The sequence below is a fragment of the Lucilia sericata genome, unplaced genomic scaffold, assembly GCF_015586225.1.
Source record: "Lucilia sericata isolate MDLA Ls3-8-SP2 unplaced genomic scaffold, ASM1558622v1 Contig000089F_arrow, whole genome shotgun sequence".
NCBI lineage: Eukaryota > Metazoa > Arthropoda > Insecta > Diptera > Calliphoridae > Lucilia > Lucilia sericata.
Window position 1 is genome coordinate 145496 of NW_023994122.1, and position 25515 is coordinate 171010.

General features: G+C 29.0%; 4 protein-coding genes across 6 annotated transcripts in view; all 4 read left to right on the forward strand.

The window, feature by feature from the left end:
- Positions 1-489: 489 nt before the first annotated feature.
- LOC119599827 lies at positions 490-4990 on the forward strand. Its single transcript, XM_037949734.1, has 2 exons — positions 490-2121; positions 3615-4990. Exons 1-2 carry the CDS (start codon positions 600-602, stop codon positions 4808-4810), a joined length of 2718 nt encoding a protein of 905 aa, XP_037805662.1. The 5' UTR covers positions 490-599; the 3' UTR covers positions 4811-4990.
- Positions 4991-7647: 2657 nt separating this feature from the next.
- Positions 7648-10633, forward strand: LOC119599828 (adhesion G-protein coupled receptor G2-like). The gene is made up of 2 exons (XM_037949735.1): positions 7648-8974; positions 9257-10633. Exons 1-2 carry the CDS (start codon positions 7702-7704, stop codon positions 10414-10416), a joined length of 2433 nt encoding a protein of 810 aa, XP_037805663.1. The 5' UTR covers positions 7648-7701; the 3' UTR covers positions 10417-10633.
- A 2981-nt stretch (positions 10634-13614) lies between these two features.
- On the forward strand, positions 13615-16172 carry LOC119599817 (adhesion G-protein coupled receptor G2-like). Of its 2 annotated transcripts, XM_037949714.1 has the most exons (3): positions 13749-13902; positions 13962-14923; positions 15066-16172. In XM_037949714.1, the coding sequence occupies exons 1-3, from the start codon at positions 13859-13861 to the stop codon at positions 16145-16147; spliced, it is 2088 nt and encodes a 695-aa protein (XP_037805642.1). In that variant the 5' UTR covers positions 13749-13858; the 3' UTR covers positions 16148-16172. The 2 variants fall into 2 exon arrangements, with proteins under 2 accessions (XP_037805641.1, XP_037805642.1); XM_037949713.1 differs by having other exon boundaries at positions 13615-14923.
- Positions 16173-21647: 5475 nt separating this feature from the next.
- LOC119599809 (guanylate cyclase soluble subunit beta-1) overlaps positions 21648-25515 on the forward strand; it is a 195760-nt gene continuing 191892 nt past the window's right edge. For both annotated transcript variants that reach the window (XM_037949696.1, XM_037949695.1), the window contains exons 1-2: positions 21648-21802; positions 22259-22332. In XM_037949696.1, the coding sequence (XP_037805624.1) occupies positions 21800-21802; positions 22259-22332 (77 nt within the window). In that variant the 5' untranslated portion in view covers positions 21648-21799. The remainder of the gene's footprint in view (positions 21803-22258; positions 22333-25515) is intronic.

The following is a 25515-nucleotide window of genomic DNA, read 5'->3' on the forward strand; positions in this document are numbered from 1 at the left end:
TTAATTATAAACAATAAAGCTTTTACTGCAGAATACAAATAAATGTAATTTTTTTTTGAGAGAAAGACTAATAAAAGTGAAAATGCTATTTTTAGCAAAATAAATTTCGAAATGCAGTTATTTTTAAAATAAATAAATAAATCACATAAATATTTACGTATTAAAAATGTATATATTTGAGGTAGTGCATTTTTTTAAGCAGAAATAATAAAATTTAGGGCGGAGAACAGATTTGTATTTTGATGTATCATGTCTTTGGCTAAATTGTGTTAAAACTTCATTACAAATTTGCCCATTTTTTGAATTTATCTAAAGAAGTTCTGATAAATACGGTATGGCGCAACACCTTCGTTAAAATATTAAGTTCTATTAAAATTCAAGATTTTATTCTTTCACATACTGCTCAAAGAGAGCAACTAAAAATTTTTTCGTAGCCACCACTTGCAGGTATTTTTTCGAAAAATCAAATTAGTAATTTTTTGAGAATAAACGTGTCACGTTGAAGACGAAAATACCACAAAATAAATAATACGCGGAAAATGTGTATTTAAATTTAAAATAAAATACAACGAAAGTGTCGATACAGAATAAATAAAAACATGAATTTGTTGCAATTTCTAGCAATACTATACTTAATACTAAGTAAAATAAATTGCACTATACTACAGCAAACAAATCACACAAAATTAAAATTAGCTAAAAGTTCTAATAGTGAAAACAACGAAAGAGAAGAAATACATTTTAATAATATATCGCATGAAAACAGTGATGAATTGGAGAGATATCTATTAAATTATTGTAAAGATGAGGAATATTTGCATAAATTTATAAGTCATGACAATAAGACCCAAATGATATGGGTCACTTGGAATCGTACGAAAGCTGGTGAAAGGGCCGTCTTACCAAATATCTGTTCAGTTAAAAATGGTTTACCATTACGACGTCGTTGTTACCCTGATTTGGTTGGTCCCAAATGGCAAAATTATGATAATAAGACAGTGTTAATTGATTGTCGCATCAGTATGTTTTGTCAAGCCGAGTCCTTTCAACATTATATTATAGAAAATAATGGTGAACTGACGTTACATCAAAATTCTTGGAAACGAGCTAAAATAGGAGAATATTCCACACTACGTGATTTATGTCTACAGCCAAATGGTCTTCATTTAACACGAAAATGTATTTATGACTATAAACTGCAAAGAGCTAAATGGACTTCTATAGAACATTTAAACGATTTTAAATGTTTGCAGCATACACGACAAGAGCTCATAACCGAAGAACTAAATAGTTTGCATGGAAATATGACTACATCAAATTTTTTAGTACGAGATATGAATACACGTCGCCACACTGCCACAATCCTACTAAATCTGTTGGAAAAACCTAAAGTCAAACTGCTGCCTGCAGATGTACAATTGACCTCAGAAATATTAAAAAATATTGTAACTGATAACCAAGATCTAGAAATATCTAGAGATATTTTGAAAATAACTCATAATCTTATGGCTACTGATCCGGTAGTTTTAAGAATGTCGGCCGAAGTAAATGCTACCAATTGTCTTCTAGAAACATTTGAGAATTATATGGATGCTTTAACCGAAAGACTTGTATCTGATAGTCAATGTCAAATAACATTACCAGCCGATAGCCTGCCTATAACTAACAACAATGACACATCCGTTGAAATTTTAAATTTATCAAATATGGGTGTTTATGGTCATATTACACGTAATATTAGTGTATTTTTTGTGAATCCCAATTGTGCGCATATATCGGGTATTGCCATATATGACTCTTATCAATTAAATAATCAGTTTGAACAACCACAGTTGCAGAATCAAATATATTATGATTCACTTAATGATTTTCATTATCGATTTATTTTTATGAATGAATCAATTAATGACCTACTGCAAGAAACCAATTTAGAATTGGCTTCATTTATTCCTATGGACATGTGGTATACTTTGCAGCAGAAGTTTTATTCATCATTATCAAATACACGTGTTGTGGTTTTTAAAATTTATGCTCATGATGGTTTGTTTGTCGAACAGAATTTATTACGTTCACGAAAACCTTTTAGTAAAATTTTATCCATATCTATACCCGGTTTTACAGGTAAGTTTATTGAAAATGTTATGGATTTCTCTAGCGTATAATTTTTGAAAAATATTTTTAAATTCATTATAACAAGATTTAGTTTTTTTAACAGAAATATAAAAGTTTTTTCTCTCAGTATTTGTAAAACACAGTTTCTTAAGACCATTTTCAGAAAAATATAACTTTTTAATTCCACAATATAATTTTCCGACCCTATAAAGTATATCTATTCAGGATCCTTATAGATAGCGGACTCGATTAAGCCATGTTCGTCTGTCTTTTTGTCCTTCCGTCTGTATGTCTGTCTGTCTACCTGCCTGTCTGTCTGTCCGTCTGTTTTTCTGTTGAAAACAATTTTCTGAAGACTCCAGATATCATAGAGATTTTTTTAAACACACTATGGTGAAGGGTATAAAATACTCGGCAAAGGCGAATATAAAACTCTTACTTGTTTTTATTACGTATAATAACACAGCAAAAACTTTACTAACCCTGTAAGCGAACTAGTAATAATGGAGCAAAGTGTACTTACTTATTATTTTTATTCCAAAAATGGTTACAAATACGTTTACCCAACTTAAGAATTTATTAGTCTATCCGCTTATTCAGTGCTCCATTACCAACTTAATATGTCATGTTATTTGGAATAACTTTTGCGGATATTTTACTGTTGATGTGTTTGAGACACTATTCTACTTTTTATTATACCCTATACCACTTTAGTGGGGAGGGTATATTGGGTTTGTGCTGATGTTTGTAACACACAATAATATCGGTCCTATACCCACCTTAAAGTATACCAAACGCCATTTTCTGAGTCGATTTAGCTATGTCCGTGCGACCTTGTAATCAAACTACAGGACGCAATTTTTAAGACAATTCAATAAAATTTGGTACATAAGCTTCTATTGTCCCAGGGACAAAGCCTATTGACAATGGTTAAGATCTGTCTATTATTTCACCAAGCCTCCATACAACTGAACCCCCGAATAGGGCTTGGAAACCTTGTAAACAAACTACAGGTCGCAATTTTGAAGATGAAATTTGTCAGATGATCTTCTATTGTACCAGAGACGAAGACTGTTTAAATGATTAACATCGGTCCATTATTTCACCTAGCCTCCATACAACTGAACCCGCCTAATAGGCCTTTTAAGTTCATAATTATGTTTTGTACAATCGTATCTCGACAAAAAGCTGAAAACCAAGTTTTATACTAGCCCCATGAATTTTATAATTATAGGGCCTCATTTGACTGTAGCCCCTATACAAAACCCCCTTCAAACTTTGATTTAAATGTCTTAAAATTTTAATCAACAATTAATGTCTTAAGTATATCTGAAGCAAGGTAAAGTTCCACTTAAATGCTTTATTATGAAAACTAAATCACATTTTATTTTTATAACTGGTGTAGGGTATTATATGGTGGGCCTCGTCCGACTATAATTTCATACTTATTTTTGTTTTAATATTAATCATTAAACTTGTATATTTCTTTTTACTTTTTCCAGATGAACTTCCCGGACCATTACCATTTATTTTACGTCATAAAAGTCTAACGAATAATATGAAATCATCCCTAAATACCGGCTGTGGTTATTGGAATTATAGTACCTGGACTAGCAATGGTGTATATACTAACTCTTCGCAATATACTACAGCATCGAGTAATTTAATACTATGTTCCACCAATCATTTAACCCAATTTTCTTATTTATTGGGTGGTGGTTTTCGACAAAATGATCTCACAGATGAAATTCTAGTAACAGCGGTACATCAGGAGGCTTTAGATATTATTTCAATTATAGGCTGTACCTTATCACTGTTGGGCTTGGTGGGAATTTGGATTACAGCTTTGTTATTTAAAAGTTGGCGTTCGCAGGCCTCCAATAAAGTATTACTCAATATGTGTGTGGCTCTTACCCTGCAAATGGTATTGTTTTTATTTGTTAATACCGATGATGTGGCTGAGGCTTTAGTGGAAAAACATAGTTATACTAAATGTATAGTATTGGGTGCTCTGCTGCAGTATTCGATATTAGTGCTATTCACTTGGATGTTAATTGTAGCATTTTTGCAATTTCAACGTTATGTTACGGTGATTGGCATACAGCGACCTAAGCATTATATTATAAAATCGGCTATAATAGCTTGGGGTTTACCCTTAGTACCTACTCTATTGGTGGCTTTATTGGATTCCAAGTCATATATACCTAGCAATTATCAGCTGGCCACCGATACCGGTATTTGCTATCCTTCAGGCAATGGTCTACATTTTGGTGTAATATTACCAGTCTCTCTGATTGTATTGGCCAATTTAGCCATATTCCTTTATGTTTTCTACAGCATTTCTCATACGCTCAGCATGTCAATGCAACGTAATGAAAAACAAATGGTCATCAAACAGATACGTCTTTCTATTTTATTGTTCTTCCTACTAGGACTCTCCTGGATATTTGGTATATTTGCCTTTATGAAAGCAGGAATAGTGTTTTCGTATCTATTTTGTTTAACAGCCACCATGCAGGGCTTTGTCTTGTTTATATATTTTGTGATTATAGATGAGAATGCACGTACCTCGTGGCAGAAATTGTTGTGTCCCACATGTGTGAAGAAATCACGCGAGAAAAAAACTGCTGAACTGCAATCGATGACAACTGCAACAACATCACTTACACATGACATGAGTTCTTCCAGAGATCATTAGACTTAGATAGATGCTTTTCTATAATTTTCATTTAGTATTTTTATCCGTTCAAAAACTTTTTTGTACGGGATTCATTCATTAATTTAGTATTACGTTTACATGGTTTCTTTATGTATATTAATATTATTATTTATGTATTTATTTTAGTGTTAAAAATTAAATTTAACTGTAAAAAAAGGAAAATAAACAAATATACATACATTCGAATTTTGAAGAAAATAAACTTTTAATAAAAATTATCTATTTCATTTTCATTTCATGAAATTTTTCATTAAAATTTTAAATAAAACAACACTCCCTGATGGGTTTCGAAGACTACATAAGTACAAAGGTTTAAGAAGTGTATTTTTTGGACAAAAATTGATTTATCGATTGAAAATATTACTTTTTTTTTTGTATTAAAAGTTTAATTAATAATATATTAATTATGATTAGTGTAGACAATGTCTATTCAACTTAGTTAAACAAATAAATATGTTTTTATCAAGCGTCTAAATAAATAAATTGTTTGTTTTAAATGCAAAAATATCAACTGATAAAGATAAAAGTGACGTTTAAGCATTAAACGAATCAATAAATATTCTACTACTAATAGATAAAATGCAGAATTTTATACAATTCCATATGTAAAACAAGTAGGAAAGTATAGTCGGGCATGGCCGACCATATAATACCCTACACCATGAGTATATTTTAAAAATTTTTATTTTTCACAAAGAAACTTTTATGTTGAATTTTACGTTAATTCCAAAGTATTTAAGCAATTTATTGATAAAAAACAAATTTTCTAAATGAGGCTGTCATTTATACTTATATAAAACTTATTTGTGTCAATCTTTAGAGAGATAATAGTATATTTGACGTAATTATGGCATAAGAAGCCCAAATCGGGAGGTACGGTTGTATGGGGGCTAGGTGAAATAATGGACCGATTTCAACCATTTGCCAAAAAAACATTCTTGGTCCAAATTTAATCAAATTATCTTGAAAATTGCGGCCTGTATCTTGCGCACAAGGTTTACATGGACAGCCAACCAGCCGGCCGGACGGACGGACATGTCCTAATCGACTCAAAATGTGATCGATCGGTATACTTAAAGGTGGGTGTAGGACCAATATTTGTGTGTGTTACAAACATCAGCACAAACGTATAATACCCTCCCCACTATAGTGATGTAGGGTATAATTAATTAAATCCTAAAAGTATGCATTACGTTGGCTTGTATTGTTTCTTTAATATTGAGACACTATATTTCAAAAAGTGCTAACTCAGCTTATTTATTTAGTAAGTTAGCACTTTTTTAATAAAATATTGCAATGTATTTTAAATAAACGAATTCTATAAGCTTTAATGTTCAGTCTCTTGAAGACTCGATGCAGACCTATGATCATTACTCATACTAGGCCATCTGATTTGTAAATTTAGTGTCATAACTCATAATTTGTGTTTTTATACCCACCATCAACAATATGGGGGTATATTGATTTTTTCATTCCGTTTGTAACATATCGAAATATTAGTTGTAATCCCACAAAAGAATATACATACTAAGACGAAACCGCTATGTCCGTCTGCCTGTCCGTCCGTCTGCCTGTTGAAATTACTATAGGGATCACATTTATATATGTAGGTATTCTCTATTGATAAAGAATGATTTCGCCTATCCCCTATACAAACCCCCATGGAAATACTGTTTAAAGGGTCATAAATTAGTAAATTATACGGCAAACGTAAAAAATTTTTGCACAAATTACTTTTATACAACAAAAATTATATTTTATTTATTATATATATATGTATATAATTTATAATGAACATCGGAACATAATTGGCATCACTTCCTCTATAACGCCCCTTTTATAAGGCCCTCCCTTTAACACTCACTTAATAGTATGTACCAGCATAGTAATTCACCATAAACACGTTTTATAGCAACAAAAGTGGGTCTACCAACATTTACATATGATATATATATCGGTCTATAATTGACCCTATTTCCCATATAAGCCCCCCTCAGAAAATTTCTTTAACACTCATAACTGGCTTAATAATAACAGTATTATGACAATCAGATAATCGGTCCTTTAGAAAATTACTTTAACACTCATAACGGGCTTAATAACACGAAATTCGACATGACAAAATTGTCATAAAAAAGTTTTGTTAGAAAAAGAGGGTCTGGGAATTCAACATAAACAAGTTTTTTGGGACAAAAATCTCATTACCAAATTTGATGATGATTATTGCTTCTCCCATACAAGGTCAATTTCTAAAAGTCTACAGTTGATCCTAGCAGAAAATTATAAAAAAATATGGTGATTAAATAAGACATAATCAAGTATTTTATGAACTTAATTAATTCTTTGTAAAAAATTCTAAGGATCGGCAATAATTCTTGCTGCTTTCTGAAAATATACATACGGGTGTTATGGTTTCACTTGAATATTTTTACATAATTAAAATAAGGAAAAATAATTAAAGTAAGGATAAATTGAAAAATTGTGGTATTATGTTCCGAGAAGAATGGTTCGTACAACTAAAAATTTTCAAAAAATATTTTAAATTTAACATATATCATGATCAAGTATAATTTATTACTTACATACATATATTAGATTCGACATATCTAATATAAAAATCTGTCTTTTTATGACTCAATATATAAATTTCGTTAGTCTTGTGGTTTAGCTTTTAATATTAATTAAAATTGTTATTTTTATTATATTAATATCGAACAACTTGGTAAACAATCATATTTAATTTAATTCTTATATAGAAATAATTAATCATTTATTGTGGTTTTTCTAAAGATTTATGTCCATATCGTAGTATTACAGAAAACTTTGTGAAATTAAGTTCATTATTTACATGAGCGGTAAAATAGTTCGTAATGAAATTTTATTTAATTCTACTCGCGATTTTCCTTTTCATATATCCTACGATTGGAGTACATCAGTGTGAAAAGCAATTTTTTAAAACAGTTTATCACGATGGCTACAGTGAAATTAGTGTTCTTTTAATATGGTTTCCCGTAAGTGCAGGCTCTCAAAGTACACTGCGTGTGTGTTCTAATGAAACTGGTCTACCGTTGCAACGTCACTGTACCTATGAACGTTCCAGCAATACTTCAACATGGGAAGAAATAAACGGGCATATCAAATTACTTAATTGCAGCTCAATTGATACCGTGTGCAGGGAGGAACCCTTTCGTCACAATTATGTTATGAAAAATAATGTTATAAAATCTTTTGAAAATAAATGGAAATCAGCTAAAATATCAGAATTGGCAGATTTAAAAGAACCTTGTTTATTAAGATCTGGTTTACCCATAACCCGTCTTTGTAGCTTTAATTCTGAACAAATGAAAGCACAGTGGGAACTGCTAAGTCCACAAATGAGAAATATTTCTTGTATGCGAGAAACGCGTGAAGATGTTATAACTTATGATCTTAGTACTCTCTACAAGGAAGTTAAAGATGATGAGAAGGATAATAAAGTAAAGCCTAATAAAGTCGTAAAGGAAATGACGGATATATTGCAAAAATCTAATGCAATACGCGTGCCAGCCGATATTAAAATATCTAGTGATATTTTGAAAATTATAACAGAAGAGAATAGAAATCCTGAACTTCTAACATCAGTTTTAAAAGTTACTGATGTAATTTTGGACACAAAACCGCAAATAGTAATAATGTCTGAAGAAGTAAATGCCACCTCGACATTACTGAAAACGATTGACACGTATCTACACAACATGGCTGAGGTCTTGGTGCCCCCTAACCATTGTCATAATATTTTAAATGGTACTTTTTATAAGAAATTCAATCACACAAGTGTATTCTATATAAATCCTTCGTGTTCAAATATTTCTGGTATAGCAATTTATAAATCGAATTCCAGTCACCTACATTACGATGCCCATTCTGGCCAACGCTATCGCTTTTTGTATTTAAATGAAAGTCTTGACGATATTCAGAAAGAGCCTAATCTTTATTTAGCTACATATTTTCCTTTAAAATTATGGAATAGACTTAACACTGAAACCGATGGAACAGTTTTGATTTTTATAATTTTCAAAAACGATTTACTTTTTGTCAATCATACGAAAATGCTACAAAAACCACGAAGAAATGTTTTGGAAATAGCAGTACAGAACTATACAGGTAAGTACTGACTCGAAGGATACATATTTCGTTAATTTGTTTAATAAATATGTATGTATGTTAAGATGTGATATTCTGCACTATCCATGAGAATAATTTAATTAATTTTCTATAAGAAATTTTATCCAAATTTCACCAAACAGTGGTTAAATTTTATGGGCTTCAACCTAAAGCAAGATGTATAAAATTATTTTGTTATTATTGTAACTTTTAAGATAATTTAAGAAAATTTAGAAAAAAGCATTAAACATACATATCTTCTTAATTGTTTCTTACTTTTAGGTGAACTTCCAGAAGATATACCTTTCATTTTAAGATATAGGCCAACATCAGCGCAGCCTCCCATTTGTGGTTATTGGAATTACAACAAATGGATTACAGATGGCGTTGAAACGAATTACAGCAATATTTCTAACAATCTTCTTATATGCCGAAGTAGGCATTTGACACATTTTGCTTCACTGTTTGCAGTTTCATCGGAGAGTTCTCTTAGTACAACAGACTTAACTTTACTTAGTATTTCTCATGATATGATGTTAGATTACATCACAATTTTGGGTTGTGGCCTTTCTATGGTTGGACTATCCTTTATATGGCTAACAGCGATATGGTTTAAAAATTGGCGTGCCCAGGAATCAAATCAAGTATTGATGAATGTGTGTTTTGTTCTTACCTTACTTATGATATTCTTTTTGATACTCAATATCCCGGATGTACAACAAAACTATCTCAATATGAGAGACGAACATTTCTGTATGATAATGGGTGCCAGTTTACATTACATTGTTTTGGTTCTATTCTTTTGGATGCTTATCATAGCTGTCATGCAGTATCAGCGTTATGTAAAAGTTTTGGGCTATGCAAGATCTCCGAACTATATTATCAAATATGCTTTAGTAGCCTGGGGTATACCGTTAATACCTGCAATTTTGGTTGCCTACTTTGATCCTGAAACATATAAACCACCCAATGAAAAGGTGGATAACAATTCAGCTATTTGCTATCCCTCTGGTTTTAGTTTGTATTATGGCGTGATATTACCAATGGCTGCTATAATATTGGTCAATATAGGAATATTTATTTATATTGTCATCAGTCTTCGGCGTTCGATGGGACTCTTTAAAAGGTTGAGCGATAAGAAAAATATGATTCTTCAAGTTCGTATATCGATTTTGCTATTTTTCTTGTTGGGAATTTCCTGGATTTTTGGCTTCTTAACACATCTCGAAAGGGGTCCCGTGTTTTCATATCTCTTCTGTCTAACTTCAACATTGCAGGGATTTGTTTTATTTCTGTACTCTATTGTCATTGACAAGTCGACACGTTTGTCGTGGACAATGTTATGCTGTGCTAAAAATTATAATACAATGGAAAATTCTAATTCGGTACACAGAGAAAACAGATTTGTTATGCCAACCGAATTTGTTTCCAATCGAATGTAATTTGATTGTGGTGATCGAAAAATTCTATTTGTGTTACTGAATAAAAGAAGCACAGAAGGGATTTGAAACAATAATTCGGTAATAGCAATTCCCATATTTGTATTATATTTATATCTGTATCTTTTATTTAATATTTCGATCTATCTATAGAAACTTAAAATGCAATGAATTAAAAATATGTTAATAAATATAAATTAAAAGTGTGTATTCTGTAATAATAAAAATAAATATTTATTGAAACCACAAAAAAACATGATTCGTGGTAATTATATAAAACAATTATTCGTATTATCAGATGTTTTTAAAAGTTAATTTTATTAACTGATCATAACTGATTTTTTACTATATTCTAAATTGTAGCGTTATTTTGATAATATTTAAGAAAATTTTATAAAAAAATAATTTTAAAGAAATATTCAAGTGTCGTCACATCTGAAGCGGTACAACCGATGGTTTTTATATAAAAACAGATTTTTATGGAACATTTAAGTGATTATTGATATTTTTGATATTTTCTTATTTGGATAGCTTCTTTGGAAGAATCTACATGATATTTTAGGTTTTTTACATAAAGATAAAAGTTTAACGAAAAATCTCTCCACTTTCTCGTTCGGAGGATTGTTAAAGGCAACTTCAGATTTAAAGTGTTTTATTTTATCTACATCATCTACAAACATATATTATGGTTTTCATATAAAAAAAAAATTTGTGACAAAAAATAGGATCATAAATTTTGGTTATTTTCTCAATTGGAGCGCTATTTAGAAGCTTTATTTAAAAAAAAAGATTTTTAAAAGAAAATATAAATGACGACATACTTTCGCTACCGATGTTTGATATAAAAATAAATTTGTTAGTTAGTTAGTTAGTTAGTTACTTACTTACTTACTTACTTACTTAGTTAGTTAGTTAGTTGTGGCCTCCGGTAGGTTAGTGGTTAGTGTTCTAGACTGGTAGACCGGAGGTGGTGGGTTCGATTCCCACCTGAGGCACTGGTTAAGGAGCGCACAACAGGCCCGATAGAGGCCTAGGTGTATTTCTTCGGATTTGATGTATATACATCCTCCTTTCAAACTAACTAACTAACTAACTAACTAACTAGTTAGTTAGTAGTTAGTTAGTTAGTTAGTTAGTTAGTTAGTTAGTTAGTAGTTAGTTAGTTAGTTAGTAGTTAGTAGTTAGTTAGTTAGTTAGTTGTTAGTTAGTTAGTTAGTTAGTTAGTTAGTTAGTAGTTAGTTAGTAGTTAGTACTTAGTTAGATAGTTAGTTAGGTAGTTAGTTGTTAGTTAGTTAGTTAGGTTAGTTAGTTAGTTAGTTAGTTAGTTAGTTAGTTAGTTAGTAGTTAGTTAGTTAGTTAGTTAGTTAGTTAGTTAGTTAGTTAGTTAGTAGTTAGTAGTTAGTTAGTTAGTAGTTAGTTAGTTAGTTGTTAGTTAGTTAGTTAGTTAGTTAGTTAGTAGTTAGTTAGTTAGTAGTAGTTAGTTAGTTAGTTAGTTAGTTAGTTAGTTAGTTAGTAGTAGTTAGTTAGTTAGTTAGTAGTTAGTTAGTTAGTAGTAGTTAGTAGTTAGTTAGTTAGTTAGTTAGTTAGTTAGTTAGTTAGTTAGTTAGTTAGTTAGTAGTTAGTTAGTTAGTTAGTTAGTTAGTTAGTTAGTTAGTTAGTAGTTAGTAGTTAGTTAGTTAGTTAGTTAGTAGTTAGTTAGTTAGTAGTAGTTAGTTAGTTAGTTAGTTAGTTAGTTAGTAGTTAGTTAGTAGTTAGTTAGTTAGTAGTTAGTTAGTTAGTTAGTTAGTTAGTTAGTTAGTTAGTTAGTTAGTTAGTTAGTTAGTAGTAGTTAGTTAGTTAGTTAGTTAGTTAGTTAGTTAGTTAGTTAGTTAGTTAGTTAGTTAGTTAGTTAGTTAGTTAGTTAGTTAGTTAGTTAGTTAGTTAGTTAGTTAGTAGTTAGTTAGTTAGTTAGTAGTTAGTTAGTTAGTTAGTTAGTTAGTTAGTTAGTTAGTTAGTTAGTTAGTTAGTAGTTAGTTAGTTAGTTAGTTAGTTAGTTAGTTAGTTAGTTAGTAGTTAGTTAGTTAGTTAGTTAGTTAGTTAGTTAGTAGTTAGTTGTTAGTTAGTTAGTTAGTTAGTTAGTTAGTTAGTTAGTTAGTTAGTTAGTTAGTTAGTTAGTTAGTAGTTAGTTCGTTAGTTAGTTAGTTAGTTAGTTAGTTAGTTAGTTAGTTAGTTAGTTAGTTAGTTAGTTAGTTAGTTAGTTTAGTTAGTTAGTTAGTTAGTTAGTTAGTTAGTTAGTTAGTTAGTTAGGTAGTTAGTTAGTTAGTTAGTTAGTTAGTTAGTTAGTTAGTTAGTTAGTTAGTTAGTTAGTTAGTTAGTTAGTTAGTTAGTAGTTATTTGTTAGTTAGTTAGTTAGTTAGTTAGTTAGTTAGTTAGTTAGTTAGTTAGTTAGTTAGTTAGTTAGTTAGTAGTTAGTTAGTTCGTTAGTTAGTTAGTTAGTTAGTTAGTTAGTTAGTTAGTAGTTAGTTAGTTAGTTAGTTAGTTAGTTAGTTAGTTAGTTAGTTAGTTAGTAGTTAGTTAGTTAGTTAGTTAGTTAGTTAGTAGTAGTTAGTTAGTTAGTTAGTTAGTAGTTAGTAGTAGTTAGTTAGTTAGTTAGTTAGTTAGTTAGTTAGTAGTTAGTTAGTTAGTTAGTTAGTTAGTAGTTAGTTAGTTAGTAGTTAGTTAGTAGTTAGTTAGTTAGTTAGTTAGTTAGTTAGTTAGTTAGTGTAGTTAGTTAGTTAGTTAGTTAGTTAGTTAGTTAGTTAGTTAGTTAGTTAGTTAGTTAGTTAGTTAGTAGTAGTTAGTTAGTTAGTTAGTTAGTTAGTTAGTAGTTAGTTAGTTAGTTAGTTAGTTAGTTAGTTAGTAGTTAGTTAGTTAGTTAGTTAGTTAGTTAGTTAGTTAGTTAGTTAGTTAGTAGTTAGTTAGTAGTTAGTTAGTTAGTAGTTAGTAGTAGTTAGTTAGTTAGTTAGTTAGTTAGTTAGAATCCTCAACGTACGGTCTAACAAAAGTGAATGCATAATGAAATTCCCTATCGTTGTTTAAATTGACTCAATTGTTTTATATAAATGGATTTTTAAAATACACAGAATTAATATTTATTTTCAGTAAAAGCAAACAACTTTATGCGGTTTGCTTTAAATATGTTTATTTTTTTTTTAATTTGTTTCAGTCTTTGTCAAGTTTTTATATTAACTAGATCTCATTTAATTACAATTATTAATGTTGCTGTTTATAATCATCACAATTCTCGTTAGTATCGCCGCCGGTGAAGAGTGCAAAAAAGTAATCGAGAATATAATTTTAGTCAATGGCACAGATGAGCTAACATCCATTATTATATGGTTTCCAGACAACATAAGTGCTCACAATAAATACAATATATGTTCTGAAACAACTGGAAAGCCTCTAGAGCGTACATGCTCCGAAGAAAATGGTTCTGTTAAATGGATTGATAATAATAAAAGTAGTAAATATGTTAGTTGTACACAAATCGTAAACAAATGTGCAGATGAAACATTGGAACTCTTTTATAGAAATGACAATAATGTGCTGAAGAAATATCTCAATAAATGGCTGTCGGCAGATGTAGAGGATGTTGGCCGTCTGGAAAAACCTTGTTATTTAAAAACAGGATTGTTAACACGAAAATGTGAATATAATTCAACCAATCACAATAAGTTATGGAAAAAGTCAGATGAGGAAAAAGAAAACTTAGTTTGCTGGGAAAAAGAATATTCTGAAAAGGAACAAAATAATATTTTAAACAAAGAAGATTTATTTACTTTAAATCAAGATGTTACTGATCTTAAATTATATAAAACAAACCCAAAAGTTGCTATTGCCAAATCAATCAAATTTCTAAAAGCTGACGAAGAAAAACGAACACCGGCCCACATAAACGCTATCCATAATATTTTAGAGGTAATTTTAGCTCAAGATGAAAAGCCGGAACTGGTACCAGATATTTTAAATTTAACCAATACTTTAATGCAAACCGATGCTGAGGTCATCAAAGATTCCAACTGTACTAACGAGATTTTTTCTATAATGGATTCGTATTTGAATAATATGGCAAAACAATTAGTACCTGCCAATAAATGCAAATCTATTAATGATGGTATTTACATGGCAACTGTGTCAAAGGCCAGCTTATTTTTTATAAATCCATTATGCTCCAATATTTCTGGTGTGGCCATTTTTAATTCCGATAATTCTACAGCCTTGAAACGTCTATACGATCAGCATTCAAATAACTATTATCATTTTATATACTTAAATCAATCACTCGATAAACTTTTAGAAGAACCGGATCTAGAGGTAGCCACCTATTTTCCATTTGATTTATGGAATAGTATTATTACAAAAACTGGTACTAAAAATGATACCATTTTGAAAATTATGTTACTAAAAAATGATGTACTTTTTGTAAATCAAACTGTAATGGAGCATAAACCCATTAAGAGTGTTTTGGAAATAACTTTAATTGATTATAAGGGTGAGTAAGACAAATATACTAAAAATAATTCATCAAGTTTCATGGGGACAAGATCAAAATTGAACCTTAAATTTTTTGAGAAAAAAAAAAATCAAAACATTCACTAAACACTTTTAATAATTTTTTATGAATTCAATTTCAGAAAAATTACCCAGTGCCTTGCCATTTATTTTCAACAATACAAGATATAAGAAAAATGCAAAACCTGATTGCGGCTACTGGAACAAGACCACATGGATAACGAAAGGAACTAATACATCCTATGTAATTAATAGCCAAAATGAAGAGCTTCTACTTTGCAATACATCGCATTTAACACCGTTTTCTATCTTACTTAACTTAGAGATTATGGATACCTTTAATGACAGTGCATTGGATATGATTTCTGCTCTCGGTTGTGGCCTATCGTTGTTTGGTCTCGCCTGCATTTGGTTGACAGCTGTCTGTTTTCCTAAGTGGCGTGAACACTCGACGAATAAAGTAATATTGAACATTTGCTTTGTTCTTACTCTCATTATGATATTCTTTTTGCTGCTGAATATACCAGACTTTAAAGCTGTAATATTTGATATTAATAATTACATGCACTGTCTGATAACGGGAGCATTTTTGCAATATATTGTTTTGGTGCTATTCATGTGGATGCTTTCTATAGCGGTCTTACAATATCAGCGCTTTGTTAAAGTTTATAATAGTGAAATGGGCAGTAATTTTATAAGAAAATTTTTTATTGTATCCTGGGGTCTGCCGCTAATACCCACTGTTTTATTAGTCCGCTATAAGCCTGATGCCTATATGCCTAATGCAAAAAGTAATGCGGAGAATACAGCTATTTGTTATCCTTCAGGATATGGTTTCTATTTGGGTGTTATGCTGCCAATGGTCTTAATAATTATTGCAAATGTGAGCATATTTGGTAATATAATACTAAATCTACTTTTATCGAATATTCAGTTTAAAAATCAACGTACTCGTAAGCAGATATTAAGACAAGTATATCTATCGATATTGCTGTTTTTCCTGTTGGGTATATCATGGATTTTTGGAATGCTAGCACATTTGGAGAGTAGTCCCGTCTTTTCTTACATTTTTTGTTTAACATCGACTCTTCAAGGATTTGTTATGTTTATTTATTTTATTATCATAAATAAAAACACTCGTTCAATATGGTGGAATTTAATATGCGGTATTCAAAATTCACAAACAAGAAACAGAGTGCTGTGAATTTATTTAAATAAAAATTATATGTACGTTTACACATTTTTAATAAATACTATTAATTTTATATATGTAACTATTTATTAAATATTTTTTTTAAGTTGTATTATAGTTATTTCGTTTTTATCTTTAACGTAATTTGTTCCCCATTTTCACTACCAACCATTGTTAGGTAAACAGGAAATTTACATATTTTATACATAACACAAAACATAGTTTCCTGTGCATTAAAGTTTAAACCTGACATCTACATTTTAATGCCAAAACTACCAGCAATCTCATATTGTAACCAAAAACCTATAGCAAACTTTATGAAAAAAGCTTCTAAAAGCTATTACTCTTCTGTACACATAATTGAGAAGAAAAATACACATTTTGACAGTTGTCTGAGGTCCTGCCAGGCAAAGTCCCACAAACAGCTGACACCTTTACTAACAAATATACTCGTAAGCGCCATTTATATTACTGTATGTAATTGAAGAAATATCCTTAGTCTATGGCGACTCTTTCTTACGAACGGAAGTTAATACGGTAAAATAAATAAAGAAGAAAAATAAAAAAGATAAAAACAAAACCGAATAAATATCAAACGTTTCTCCACTACTACAACAACTATTTGGAAAGAAAAATATAAGAAGAAATACAATAACAAGAAGAAAAATCTATACATACATATTTATATATATATATATATATGTGTAAACTTTAAAAGAGTGCCAGTGTTTGTGTGTGTTTAAAATGTATGTATAGATGTGTGTTTATATAGAAAAACATACATAAATACTACAGATACTTATATACATATGTACCTCTGCTTCATTGTATAGTTCGATTAAATAGTGTGTTTTTTGTTGCTATTATTACTACTGCTGCTGCTGCTGTTATTATTGCTGTTGTATTATTTGATGCGAATTTCTTTAAAGTAATAAATAATAAAAGAAAAATTAAAAAAACAGTGAAAAATAAATATGTATATGTTGAATTCCTTAAGAGAATTTGAAATCTAAATGAAGTGAATAAAATGATGAAAAAAGAAACGAAGGAAACTGTATATTAAAAGGCACAAGTTGAATGATCTATTAAAAGCAATAGAGGAATAAATTTTAATAGTGTTTATAGCAGTATAAAAATTAAAGTTTTAAATCAATTTTAAATAATTTGTTTAAATCAAGATTTCGGTTTATATTATTGTTTATATGTATGTTTAACTTTTGCACTTGTTGTAACCATCAAAAACCCACCACATGCATATGTATGTACATGAATACATATACATACATATGACTAATTTGTTTGTTTATCTATGCGTTTTTGTTCATAAATATCCTTCTTGCTTTCAGTTTCTCACAAAATTAAATAATTAATATTCATTTCTTGGTTTTTCTTAAAGTGTGTAATGTAAAAATGTTGTTATCTTACTATATAAATTATCATCATAAATTAGCATTTACATATATATAAATGGCCTTGAATACATTTATATATTTAAAGTGTAGTAAAAATTTTAACTGAAATAAGCCAAAAATTAATGTGTATGAAAAGATTTTAAATTTGTTAAAATTTAATATTAAAGTTATGTACATAATATTTCATTATTAATTTATTTGCAATGTATAGTATAATTACAGCAGTTATCAAATTTATTCAATACGAATAAGTAGATTTTGAACTAACTAACTAAGTAACTAACTAATAACTACTAACTAACTAACTAACTAACTAACTAACTAACTAACTAACTACTAACTAACTAACTAACTAACTAACTAACTAACTAACTAACTAACTACTAACTAACTAACTAACTAACTAACTAACTAACTAACTAACTAACTAACTAACTAACTAACTAACTACTACTAACTAACTAACTAACTAACTAACTACTAACTAACTACTAACTACTAACTAACTAACTACTAACTAACTAACTACTAACTACTAACTAACTAACTAACTACTAACTAACTACTAACTAACTAACTAACTAACTACTACTAACTACTAACTAACTACTAACTAACTACTAACTAACTAACTAACTAACTAACTAACTAACTAACTAACTAACTAACTACTAACTAACTAACTAACTAACTAACTAACTAACTAACTAACTAACTAACTAACTAACTAACTAACTACTACTAACTAACTAACTAACACTAACTAACTACTAACTAACTAACTAACTACTAACTACTAACTAACTAACTAACTAACTACTACTAACTACTAACTAACTAACTACTAACTAACTAACTAACTAACTAACTACTAACTACTAACTAACTACTACTAACTAACTACTAACTAACTAACTACTAACTAACTAACTAACTAACTAACTAACTAACTAACTACTAACTAACTAACTAACTACTAACTAACTAACTACTAACTACCTACTAACTACTAACTAACTACTAACTAACTAACTAACTAACTAACTAACTAACTAACTAACTAACTAACTAACTACTAACTAACTAACTAACTAACTAACTACTAACTAACTACTAACTAACTAACTAACTAACTAACTAACTAACTAACTAACTAACTAACTAACTAACTAACTAACTACTAACTACTAACTAACTACTAACTAACTAACTAACTAACTAACTACTACTAACTAACTAACTACTAACTAACTAACTAACTAACTAACTAACTAACTAACTAACTAACTAACTAACTAACTAACTACTAACTAACTAACTAACTAACTACCTACTACTAACTAACTAACTAACTAACTAACTAACTAACTACTAACTAACTACTAACTAACTAACTACTAACTAACTAACTAACTAACTAACTAACTAACTAAACTAAGAACGAATAACGAACGAACGAACGAACGAACGAACGAACGAACTAAATAACGACGAAGAACTAACGAACGAACGAAAGAACGAACGAAGAACGACGAACTAACTAAACTAACTAAACTAAACTAAACTAACAACAGAACTAACTTAAACTAAATAACTAACTAACTAAATAATAACTAACTGAATAAATAACAAACTAACTAACTAAAATAAACTAATAACTAAACTAACTAACTACTAAACAAAACTAACTAACTAACTAATAACAACTAACTAACAAACTAACTAACTACTAACTAACTAACTAACTAACTAACTAACTAACTAACTAACTAACTAACTAACTAACTAACTAACTAACTAACTAACTAACTAACTAACTAACTAACTAACTAACTAACTAACTAACTGACTAACTAACTAACTTCAAAATCGCTTACTTCAGTCATAATTTTTTTTAATTGATTATCCCTTAATTAAAATATGTATGTTTATGAATAAGCACAATGTCGAAACACAAACAAAGGAAGGCTGTTTAATGCTAAGAGCTTATGAAAGTATCGCTTAATTTAACACAAGTGTTTGAAACTTCTTTCAAGAGCTTTTGTTTGTGCCAAAAGAAAATAAGTAAAATTCAAGTACATTTAGAAAAAAAATATACCTTACTTGTTTAAAATATTAAATAAGATAATATAAGTAAAAAGTAGAATCTACAAATTAATGAAGCATATACATATTGTTCTACCATATAGTAGATATTTTCAACCCTTTATTACAACTAAGCCCTATGTATGTATTTTGAAAATGATGTACAAATTAGTTTGTCACCTTGTTATTTTATATGAGTTGTGAAAATGGGGTGCTTTAATGTTTAGATAAAATTTTATTAAAAAAATCAGGTATATAAGAAAACAAATATTGCTTCACTAGTTGCATACTACGTATTAGGAGAGTCTTATGACTCCGGTAGGTTTGTGGTTAGTTTTCTAGTCAAGTTGACCGTAGTAGGTGGTTTTGATTCTCACCTGACACACTAGTAATGGAGCGCACTACAGCCTCGAGTCCGAGTGGAGTGGAGTCCAATATGTTGTATATATATCCTCCTTTCAAACTATGTCAAAAATGGTTAATACTCTACATTTCTCAAAGATATCTATTTTGAATTTTGTTTTAATGTCCATCACCAAAAACTCACTAGTGTGTGTAATTCTGACCTGGGTATGATTTTTAGTTACATTATTAAGTGTGTGTTGTTTACTTAGATTTGCCACACCTACTAATTTTAGAATAAATATTAATATGCACACTATTAGAACTTCACGACTATAGCTATTTACTATAGAAATTTTTAAGGTTAATTACAAAAACAAAAAGAAAAAACCATTAAAAAATCTTTTTAAAATACATAAAAATTCAAATAATTTTCTTAAAGAAAACTAGAAAGTTTCTTTTAAAAACGACAGAAAATATGTAATCATTAACATGCTATACATATTAAGGTGGTCTAATAAATTTACTGTGAAATAAAACTTTTAAAGTTCAGAAATCAAATCTAGTATTCACCAGTTATTGGTAGAGTTATGAAACAAATGCTAAAATCTTCACTAGCTTTTTAATTTATTATAATTAATAAAAAATGTTTATGTGTTCCCAATTCTTAATCACTACCCAATGTTAAATAAAAAATTCTATGATAAACATTTTGAGAAATTTAGAAAATGAACTTGTCTAGGGTGTTACCCTATTTTACATGCATGCATGCAATATTTAGCAGCAGCATTAAAGTTTGTATGAAAGTATACACATTAAAAACGTATGTATATGTTTGCTTAAGGTCTACAAATTATTTTAAACATGCAATCTACTAAACACAATTTGGTAATATACATACATTTAACTTTTAACCATGATAACGAAGCATACCCAGAAAGTTTTCAAAATCACCGATCACGGGATTAAATTTGCAACAACTTCTATCCTAATATATGAAAGAAAGATGTACAATTTCGACTTATTTTGATTTTGATCAATAAACAAATACAATACTGAATTATATGATTCTGTGGTAAGAATCATATACATGAACCATGGACTAAAAGAACTATAAAACTGCTAACTAGATTACCAAGACATGTTTAACGTTTTGTCTCGATTTTCTATTTTTTAAATATAAAGATTCTGCTCGATGAATAGCTTAACTTCAAAAAAGAAACCTACTTCTCATTAAATCACAAAATTTTTAAATTTTTTTCATGTTCTTCCTCGTATTTATTTTATAATTTAAACTTTTTTTGTTAATTTGATTTTTAAGTCATAAAAAGCAGATTAAGCCAACCATTAAAAAACTGAAAGTTAGTATATTTTGCTTATTTAATACTTTGGTGTTCTTTTTTATTTATTATTTAATATTGGTGTTGGTTAATTTTTAAGTTAAATATACCATGCAAACAACTACTACTGCTAGTATGTCCACAATTAAAAAATTCCGCTGACTTGTGTTTGCACAGCAACAGCAGAGTACTTTTTCCTCTATATTACTTATATAAAAAATTAAAAAAAATAACTAAAAAAATACGCATTACGTGTTAACTTATAAGTGTACGACATTAATTAAAAAAAAATATATTCATGAATTAAATATATACCTTTCTGTTAATTTGCAGTGATTTATATATTAAATTAAAATAAAACGTGTTTATTTGAAAATTTATTATAAAAAATTTAATAACAAAATTAAAAGCTCATTTTAATCATTCAATCAATATAAAATAATTATTTAAACAATTAACAACTGCAACAACGCACATTATACAAAATGGTAAGTATTATACTTACACCCGAAGGCGTATGAGCACTATATTAGTAATAAGTAAATAAAAATTAAGTATACGTATAGGTGAATAATAGTTAACAACTACTGCCAAAGCATGTAAAAAAAAACAAAAAAAAGCAAAAAATCACAGGCAATTTTTGTTGTTCTATAGGACCGTCACAATTGATTTTCAAAATAAACTAAATCGAAAAAAATCTTTCAGCTAAATGTTTTTCATTTTGACTTTTAATCTAGAGACCAAATTATACACTTCTTAACGACCCCAACAAATGCTGTTTACCCATGATATCCCGCTCAAAAATTTATTTTTATTTCATGCCATTTAGTCCCTTTTTCGATAATTAATTAATATTAAAATTACTTTTATACCTGAACGAGTTCAACACATATTTTTTCCTAAAAATACAAAAATTTTTATTATAAATATTTATTTATTTTTAGTATGGATTTGTTAACTACGCTCTGGAGCTGTTGGTGCTCAAGCATTTTGGCGAAGAAATTTGGGAGAAAATAAAGTAAGTTAAATTGATTTGATCTGTATAAAACATAATACATGCGTGACAAGCAAAATAGTTACGTTCAGTCCAAAAAGCTTACATTTAGTATAAGAATTTGGTGGCTTGTCATATTGTCCAGCGTCATAATGTCCATAGACCTTATGACACACCATAAAGTGACTCCTTCGGCCGGGTGGAGGAGTTTTAAACTCTGGGGTATAACGAATACCGGCTTCTCTAGAGTAAGCCTTTTTCTGATAAATGGACTCTTTGAAATCGTTGGCGTGTCATAATGTCCAGTGACATAATGTCCATAGACGTTATGTCTGTGAGCAAAATGACATAAAGTCCATGGTTTTCAAAAAGTGTCCATTTATAAAAAAAGGCTTAATTTAGTATTCGAAATACCCCAGAGTTTAAAACCTTAGCGCCCGGCCGAAGGCTGTCTATCCAGGCCACTTTTTAAAAGGAAGGAAAAGCAACATACACCAAATTTAGGAGCTATACTTTTTGGGATGAAAGTGTCTCTATCCTAAATTCTAAACAAACTTTCCAATACATTTCTGTTTTAAAAGTGTCACAATGTCCATGGACATTATGACACTTTTAAAAAATGTCATAACATCCATGGACACTTTTTAGTGTGACATAATGTCCAGTGACATAATGTCCAGTGACATAATGTCCAGTGTTGTTATGACAATTTTTTAAAGGTGTCATAATGTCCATGGACATTGTGATACTTTTAAAACAGAAATGTATTGGATAATTTGTTTAGAATTTAGGAAAGGGACACTCTCATACCGAACAGAATTGCTCCTAAATTTGGTGTATGTTGCATTTTGGATTCCTTTTAAAAAGTGTCCTGGAAAGCGGGCCTTCGGACGGGCGCAAGGATTTTCTACTCTGGTGTATTTCGAATACCAACATCGCTAAATTAAGCCTTTTTTTTATAAATGGACACTTTTTGAAACCCATGGACTTTATGTCATTTTGCTCATAGACATTGGGACACTTTTAAAACTGTCATTACGTCCATGGACTGTATGACTCAATTTAGTGTGTCATGGACATTATGTCACTGGACATTATGACACGCCACCTTAAAATCCATGGACTTTCTGTCACAATGCTCATGAACAATGTGACACTTTTGATATTGCATTAACGTCCATGGACATTATGACTCAATTTAGTGTGTCATAATGTCCACGGACATTATGACACGCCATCTAAGAATTTATTTAATTTAATCTGTTAAAAAGGTAAATGAAATGAAAATGAATTTTTGAAATGTTAATTATGTATTTAAAAGTACCATGTACCATAATAAAGTCAAAATTAAAGTTAATGCAATAACAAATAATTACACTAGTTTACAACGATTTAGTTTAGAATATAAAATCTATATGGGTTTCTTTATTTAGGCCGTCCAAGTCCATAAAATATATTTAAAAAACATTTAGGATGTCAAATCTTTTAATTATTCAAAAAAATTCTAGAAAGCGTTAAATTCGGAAGTTTTTTAAAGTTTTTTGTATTTTTTATATAAACAATTTTATGGTTCTTACTAACGGAACTTTGGCAATTGATTTTTTATCACTAAAATATTGAAAAATTCCTTTGAAATAATCTTAAATCTTGGTGAATAGATGTCAGATTTATCACTAATACTTCGAAGAGTTTTTTTGGAACAATATAGAAGAGAATGTAACAACTGAATTTTGAGGTTATATTTAAATCCGCAGGTTTATAATTCTGGAATAAATTGTTAATAATATTTTCGAAATTTATTTTAATTCAAAAAATAAAAACGTAAGAAAAACATTACAAAAAAGCTGGTAAAAATAAAAAAATAAAAAGTGGTTTAGGAAAGTTCTAAATTTAATATAATCTAAGTTTTTTTCTGAGTTGATTATGAGGTTCCCTAAAAAGACGCAAGCATTCCAAAATCAATATTAATTTTAAAATATTTTACCAGTATTTCTGAATGATGATGCAAAATTTAAAAACTCTTTAACGCAAAATGTTTACGTATAGGAAAAAGCTATCGGACATAGCCCTTTTCATAAATATATGTTTCATTACATGAGCAAATAAAAAGTATAAATTTGTAAACTAGTGTTATTAACGCATTCCCGATATAAAAATTGTTTTCATATTAAAGTTTCAAAAAATGTTTAAAGTAAAAAATATTTCTTTAGTATAAAATAAATAAAGTAAAAAACATTTAAGTATTTATACTTCAACAAATTCTATCCTATTGAGCACTGTATTTGTCTATACAAAATCAGTTTGTTATTCTTCCGACTCGCCGGAAATGAAGAACACGCAGACATAAATATACAAATAAAAACATTCATATAATAGTATATGTCAAAATGAAATTCCATCATACACACAGACACATATAAGAATATTTGTTTTCCGCTCGCTCATTTACTATAAGATCGCCATAAATCAAAAAAACATAGTTTTGAGTAAAGCATTTTATGATTTTTTTTTATAATTTTCAAACGGATCTGAACCTACATAAACTGAATTTTTACTTATCATAATTTTGACGCTTACAACAAAAATCATTCGTACACAGAAAATATTAAACATTTTTAAAATTGACAAAACTATATAATAGACTTTTGTATGGTACATATTTTCTAGAGAAGTCAGTTTATAATAATATCAAGCATTTAAAATTTGTTTATAAGAATTTCATTACCATTTACTTACCACTGAATTTTATAAATCTTCCCAGAATCAATATCTTAATCGATTTAATATGTCCATCCGTCTATAAAAACATTGTCGTAAAACAACTGGTAATAATTTTGTTAGCCATTTAAAGTAGATACATATTTGTATATGTGATAAATATTTATATAAACCAATATTATAGTTACACTTATTAAAATAGCATTTGATGAGCAACATTAGGAATTTAACTATTTGTAATATAGGTTGTGGTTTTTATGGTTTTTATGTTTATACAATGTTATCAATTTGTACATTGTATATCGCTTAATATGGTAAGACAAATTATTTTATTCTATACATAAATACATACACGTATTTGTTAGAATGTAGAGTATAATGAAATGTGGTAAATTTTCGTTAGTGCAATATGTGGTTTTTAATTTATATATGTACATTAGGGTGGCCCCATTTATGTGGAGAAAAAAAAGGTGTCAATGTTCCCATCTA

Excerpts from the sequence above, each read along its gene's own strand:
- LOC119599827 (XM_037949734.1), top strand. The coding sequence starts at position 600 with ATGAATTTGTTGCAATTTCTAGCAATACTATACTTAATACTAAGTAAA. Across the intron at positions 2,122-3,614 it reads ATCTATACCCGGTTTTACAG|ATGAACTTCCCGGACCATTA; the intron begins GTAAGTTTATTG and ends TACTTTTTCCAG.
- LOC119599828 (XM_037949735.1), top strand. The coding sequence starts at position 7,702 with ATGAAATTTTATTTAATTCTACTCGCGATTTTCCTTTTCATATATCCT. Across the intron at positions 8,975-9,256 it reads AGCAGTACAGAACTATACAG|GTGAACTTCCAGAAGATATA; the intron begins GTAAGTACTGAC and ends TCTTACTTTTAG.
- LOC119599817 (XM_037949713.1), top strand. The coding sequence starts at position 13,648 with ATGTTGCTGTTTATAATCATCACAATTCTCGTTAGTATCGCCGCCGGT. Across the intron at positions 14,924-15,065 it reads AACTTTAATTGATTATAAGG|AAAAATTACCCAGTGCCTTG; the intron begins GTGAGTAAGACA and ends ATTCAATTTCAG.